We start from the raw sequence: 6,813 nt of genomic DNA on the forward strand, positions 1-6,813 counted from the left end.
GTCATTCTGAAATTGAAAATTGTTTGATTTATCTCCGTATCTCTGAAGCAAAAATGTGCAAATTTTGATTTTAGCATTGGAAGTTTGACCCAAAAAGAGCCCATAACGCCTATAAAAGTGTCGAAAATGGGACACCCTGTAGATGAAACACTATGTAAAATTCCAAAAGGAAAATAAAAATGTATTTTCATTTAAAAAAAAGTTGTTGGTTCTTATTTTTGAGCATGTGGTCTTTTTAAACTTTAAAACTTAATACGGTAAAATCAAAATTTTCGCTCGGGTAAGAAATACAGGGAAAACCACAAAATTGTTAATTTCAAAATGATTATCGGCCCGTATTATAAAACCATACAGCATACTTAACTATGTTGTCAGCTAACAGTGTTGTTAAGACATGTGATTGGATGTTTTTACAAACAATAACCATTTTTAAGCCGGCTCGTGTGTCGCAGTTAAGTTGAAGCTGGACTACGGTACTAAGGGTCCCTGGTTCGAATCCGGATACGGGCATGGGTATTTGTAAATGTGTAGTGGGTTAGGTTGGTAGAGCAGCCTTAGCTGAGACCCCGCCCACTCAATACTCAAGACAACAAGTTAAAAAAGTAATCGTAAATGATTTACAAAAAGCGCATTTCCACTTGCATTCATTTCTCATTTGTCAGATGCCACTTCTATTAAAATCGTAAAAATCCGACCACAAATATGTAAGATAGCGTTTGTATATGTGCAATCCATTTTTGACGTGCAACTTCAAGTTCAGTTTATGAGAAGAATATCATTTCAATGCTTTTCTAAATAAGAAAGTTGGAACTGCGCATGCGCAAACCTAAATTTTAAAACTAACGTTAGATTTTCCTTTGTTTCAAATTTCAAACTTCAAATTTCATTTAAATGCTTCCATAAATAAAAAAGTTTGCAATTCGGTTTATAATTACTCGAGATGCGAACAGGGCACTGTGAATTTTGGATCGATTCGACTCAACTTTTGGCATTGCGTATTATATGGCTAAAGCTATGCCCATATTGAATTTGAAGTTAGACGACAGTTTTAGGACCGTCTAGGCCATTGTTTAGCAGCAAACAGTGATTTAACTTTTTTTGTAATTATCTCTCTTTAACGCATTTTTTGCAAATTTATTTGTAACACGGTCGTTTTTAATCGCACTTTGGCCGGCGGGCTAGCTGGCTGGTAGCAAATGAGACCCCATAGAAGATCGCTTGTAGAAAGATGAGGAGTGTACTTGTACCTACCGGGCCGCATAATTAACAATTCTTTAGGGGCGGGGCTACATGATGTGGGGTCGGTGACATCCGGGCGCCATCCCCGAGCGCGGTTTACTAACGTGGTGATATTTCAGTTTTTCCTGCAGAAGAAGACAGGAAAAAACTAAAAAATCACCACGTTAGTAAACCACGCTCGGGGATGGCGCCGACCCCACATCATGTAGCCCCGCCCCTAAAGGAATTGTTTATGCGGCCTGGTAGGTACAAGTACACTCCTCATCTTTCTACAACTGCAGAAGAAGACTAAAAAATCACCACGCGGTGACCTTTTGAAAAAGTTACTTTGCGACTTTCATGATGCATATAACAGGCTAATAGAAACTGGTCTACCACACAAAAATGCGCTGAAGTCCATTCGAGGTCACACGATTTTTTCTCTCATAACGTCATATTTAAATTCTGTTTACGTAGTTTCAAAATTTGGAAAATGGATGTCAATAGCACGAACGGACGCGTAACATTAATTTGTACAAAAAAAAACTAAATAGACTTTGTTCGAAGCGAATAATCGGACATGAAGATTATTTGAATTATATCGGAAGTAGGTATGCGAGAAGTTAAAAATTCGTAAGGCTGCGGCTTTGAGTGGTTCATAAACGCGCTAATTCAGCTACTTAATTTAGTGATCTGTCCTACATAACAGGGGGCGCTGAATGAAAATTTTCCCACGCTTACATCGCCATCTACTTATATGAGCTGTGTGAAAGGTGGCCACAAATTAATAAGCTTCTGGAACTCTTATTGTATTTACGCTATGCCTAAACCAAAATGTACTTAAACTGACCCAACCCCTGAAACGTGAACGCGCACACCGCGCCCAAGATTCTTTAAAACCTTGACACTGCACAACTTACCGTGACGTAGCCATGCTTCTCAATTTCGATTTGCTTATTAATTCTCTCCCGCAACTCTTCGCCTGTAAAGAGGCCATCGGTTCTGGCGGCGCATTCGGACGGCGGCCTCAACTGATCGGGATGATTGAGCGCGTTGACTAACTCGTTCGAATACTGTAAGTGCGGTAGAGACGGTTTGAGTTCGTAGTTGGGCGAATGACTGCGGATCGCCTTTAGGACCACATCGCGCTGATCGCTCACGAACATCGTCTCGTTCATGATCCTGTCGAACGATATTCCCGATCGGTACGCTTCGGACGCGTGCGATCGTATCCGTTTCAGGTGGCCGTCGTCCGCGTTCATCCGCCCCAGGCACTCGAAGATCGCCGCGTAACTTTGCACGTTTAAGTCGATCCTCTCCTCGGCGACGTAGCTTAGAATTTCTTCGATTTTTTCGTAGTTGCCCTTCGCGGCGAAACCTCGCATTAAGCCGTTGTAGACGTTGATATTTTTAATGGAGGGAAATACTTTTTTCGCGTTGTGCTTGTGGTTGCGGTGGAAAATGAGCGCGTTCAGCGCGCGTTGCGGCGATTTCAGGTAGTTGCATACTTCGATATATGCAGTGAGCGTTCTCGAAATCACCTCTTCGGTAGCGGTTGGGGGTACGACGAGATGCGCATCTTGAGTGTGTGTGTGATCTTCAACTTCTTCCAATACCTCTGGCTGTAAAGGGTTGCTTGGAATTCTATAATAAATAATTTATTGTAGTTTAACTAAATATAGTGTTATTAAAGAGAAAATTCTTTAAAATATACTTCAGGGTTACAAAAATTCAGTACTGTACGAAAGAACAATTGAAATGGTTTTTCTTTTACGCATATAACCAGTTAGTTAACCGTTTGCCCGTTAGACGTAGACAGAAAATGGCTGCCACGAGAACCCCGGAATCATTTGTGTTAGAATTTCATGTGTCAAAGATCATTTCATAATTATGACAATGTAAATGTTCAAAAAGTTTCATTTTCCAAAAAAGGGCCAAATCCCTACAAGGTAGTTTTTTACGTAGCAGTGTGTTTCTTTTGTTTCAAAGCCAACTTTGATGAATATTGCAATTTAAATTTGTGAATTTGCGTATTTTCGCCGTCTCTGCTTAGGAAACAGATATCAAAATGTGGTTTTCTCTGATATTTTCACTTTATAATTAATATCGAACCGCGCCTTCTACCACTTATAACGTTCATTAAAAATACTACAATGTAAAATCGTATCACACAAAGACAGCTCTTTCCAATAAGATCAATTATGTAAAAATCCGTTAACCTAAACTGAATACATTCAATTCCTTAAATAGATCTTCTCCTTCCCCCACCACTCATATTTTATGATGCAAAATTCATACAAGATTGCGAAGCATATTTGTTGAGTATATTTTAGGAAAAAATCATTTTTCTACTTAACCTAAAGTCACTAAATATAGAAAGTACCGCAATCCATTGGGCTCGTGTGTTAGAAAGAGAACGCATGATTTTTGCCCAAAAATGGCAGAAGTTACCAGATTCTAGTAACTCTAATGTTAGGGATTGTTCCACCTGTTTGGAGATATCTGTATATATTTTTATAAAACATGACAGTACTATGAAGTTAGGTTATAAAAAATGACAGCTAGTCAGATTTTAATTGTCAATTTTTTTAAGTTGGCAGCAAATTTGCCCAAAAATGGCGGATGATTGCGGTACTTTCTATATCTAGTGACTTTAACTTTACCTAAAGTCACTAGATATAGATATCCGCCATTTTTGGGCAAATTTGCTGCCAATTTAAAAAAATTGACAAATAAAATCTGAATAGCTGTCATTTTTCATAACCTAACTTCATAGTACTGTCATGTTTTATAAAAATATATACAGATATCTCCAAACAGGTGGAACAATCCCTAAGGTTAAAGTTACTAGAATCTGGTAACTTCCGCCATTTTTGGGCAAAAATCGTGTGTTCTCTCTCTAACACACGAGCCCAATGGATTGCGGTACTTTCTATATTTAGTGACTTTAACTTTACCATTAATCGTACGCCCTCTAACGGCAAACCTAGAAACTTAAAGGTAGTGGTAGTACAACTCTAATTCCTATTGATAAACCGGGATACTTTTCAAAAATTAAGTAATGAACTGTAAACCGGGATACTAGCCCCCCCCCCCTCCTAGTCGAATGAAGGTCAGTAAATTCTATGGTAAATAGTAATAATTACAGAAAAATGTGGAAACTTAAATGTGAAGCATGGAAATGGTGATCAAAGCATAAGTATTAATAAATGACGTGACGGTGTAAATCTGTTATCGGTTAAGAAGATTGAACAAGAGAGCTGTAATGTAATATTTTATTATGTTACATATCTGGCAGTTTTGAATTGAACAGTTCATGCACTTACAAAAGTGCAAAAGATGCATCTGCTACGCCACTGGTCACTGGGTATGTCTTGGCGCGAATATTGATATTTCAATTGCACAAGGACGTATTTACCTGGGAGTGAAATTTTCCACATTGTAGCGTCTATAATTTTAACACTAACAAAAAGGTGACCAAAGTTCAATTATGATTCTTGTTATCCGCTTGTGCGATGGGCCAGGGGCTTTTGTGTGTTATATATGGAGGCGTAATACACTTGAAATTGCTTACATAGTATTTTGCCAAAATATTATTGGCCATAAATGCCAAATTTGATAATTTTTCACGACCCTGAATATTTATATGGGATGGATCTCGAAACTCCACTATACAGGGTGTCTTAAATTGAGTAGAATAACATGGCTACTTTGTTATACTTACAGATTCGGTTAAATTGGCAAAGTTGTGTAGTTTTTGATGCTGATGGATATTCCGATGCGATATTTTCAAATAAGTAAATCGTTTCGTAGATAATTGGAAAAAAGTGAAAATCGCCATTTTTAAAAAGTTCAAATATTTTATAAACAAAAGTTGCAAGATTCGATGGGATAAATTCAATGGACGTACAAAATTTTGTTTTCAAAATGGCGGTTTTCGAAATATTGACATCAACTTCCTTATTTTAAATGGACGCCATATTGGATTTTTACGTCACTCTATAGACAAAAAAATTACAAAACCAGTGATACTAAACACTCGGTATTTCATTTCATTTGGGAATCAATGCATTTTTGCCTAAAGTTTACAATGTATTTCTTATGGCAATAGTTCCATGGCTGATTGTGATTTAAATCAAATTCTTTCGTTTATTGTCTCCCATAGTCACCATCGACACGGCTATGGAATTATTGCCATAAGAAATACATTGCAAACTACTACTCTGCCACGAAATACGAGACGAAATATGTCTGTCCACTCTTTCATGTTTTCAGTTTTGGTATTTAAGTTAGATGTATAATAAACAGAGACAAACACATTTCTTTTAAAATACCATGTTGTTAGTAATCCGAATCGCGCAACAATTTTGAAATACCCTGTACAAACCATAGTTGTACATTTTCTTTAATACTCCGCATAAATCAAGTTGCCTATCTTCTATCTCAGCACAGGCCCGTAGCCAGAATGAAGCAGCAGAGGTGACCGGTATTTTTTAGGGGGAGGGGGGAGGCTTACGAAGTTTTTGATAAAGACTTCCCCCTGTAATTTTTGTAAAAGAATCATCAACCGTAATTTCCAGTGGGGGCAGGACCATGTTCTAGGTGGGGATCAGCCCCACCTGGTCACCCCCTGGCTACGGGCCTGTCTCAGCAGAGACAAATTTCAATGTCTAAACATTCTTCTAATACAAATTACAAACATTTGAAGTTTTTATTTTACACCTATATTTTTACAAAGGTGGAGTTTCAGCCGCCACCAAAACCTCACAAATCTTCCATACCTGAACTGGAATTACGTAAATACACAATATCAATCATCATCTAAGCGAAATGCCAATGTATGGGAGATTTGTGAGACAGTACCACAATTACCTTTCTAAACTTTCAAAAGGTTCACATTCCGAATCGGACTGCTTCACTTCCTCTACAAGTGGAACACTGGCTGCGGTAGCTTTCAAATCGAGCTCAATCTGCGCTTTCACATCGTCGATTGGTGCGTGATCAATAATCGTCAAATTATGGTAGGTGTGCTGGTTGACGTTCTCCGCCTTTCGTAACGCTTTCAACTTATACAATTCGGCCAAGTTCAAATTTGTTCTCGTGAAAAATTTCAGATCTCGCAAACTGAGCACCTTAACGGGCGCTTTCTGTTGCGAGGTGCTGCCCTTCGTCACTAAAAACGATCAATTAAAATAAACACTTACAACTCGGTGCTAATCAAACCGACCCACTAGGATTTCGGCGTACGATGGAATTTTCTTCGCGGCTCGTTTTCGAACTCTCGCCTCCGCTGCCGTGTCGCGTTTCGTCGAATAATTCAAGCCTAAAAGGGCGGAAGTTAGCACTAACTTTGGCGAATTTAGAGCGGCCTACCTTTGTGTATATTATGCAACTTGTGACAAACACCGCAAATCGGTCGATTAAAGCCATGTTCCTTAAAGCTAGCCACTGGAAGGTTTACAAAACTGGTTTTTTTAACACTAAAGAAACGGTGCATCTTAAATAATTATCTTAAAATCATGTCTAGTAAATGCTAAGGCGAGCGTTTGAAAATGGGTTCGTTAACCTCACTTTTCGTTTAAATGTGACTCGATT

General features: G+C 38.4%; 1 protein-coding gene across 1 annotated transcript; it reads right to left on the reverse strand.

The window, feature by feature from the left end:
* Positions 1-2,027: 2,027 nt before the first annotated feature.
* Positions 2,028-6,813, reverse strand: LOC116179616. The gene is made up of 5 exons (XM_031499418.1): positions 6,592-6,813; positions 6,446-6,541; positions 6,091-6,391; positions 2,139-2,862; positions 2,028-2,075 (listed from the first exon to the last, which is right to left on the reverse strand). The coding sequence occupies exons 1-5, from the start codon at positions 6,713-6,715 to the stop codon at positions 2,043-2,045; spliced, it is 1,278 nt and encodes a 425-aa protein (XP_031355278.1). The 5' UTR covers positions 6,716-6,813; the 3' UTR covers positions 2,028-2,042.

The sequence above is a fragment of the Photinus pyralis genome, unplaced genomic scaffold (assembly GCF_008802855.1).
Source record: "Photinus pyralis isolate 1611_PpyrPB1 unplaced genomic scaffold, Ppyr1.3 Ppyr1.4_LG8, whole genome shotgun sequence".
NCBI classification, from domain to species: Eukaryota; Metazoa; Arthropoda; class Insecta; order Coleoptera; family Lampyridae; genus Photinus; species Photinus pyralis.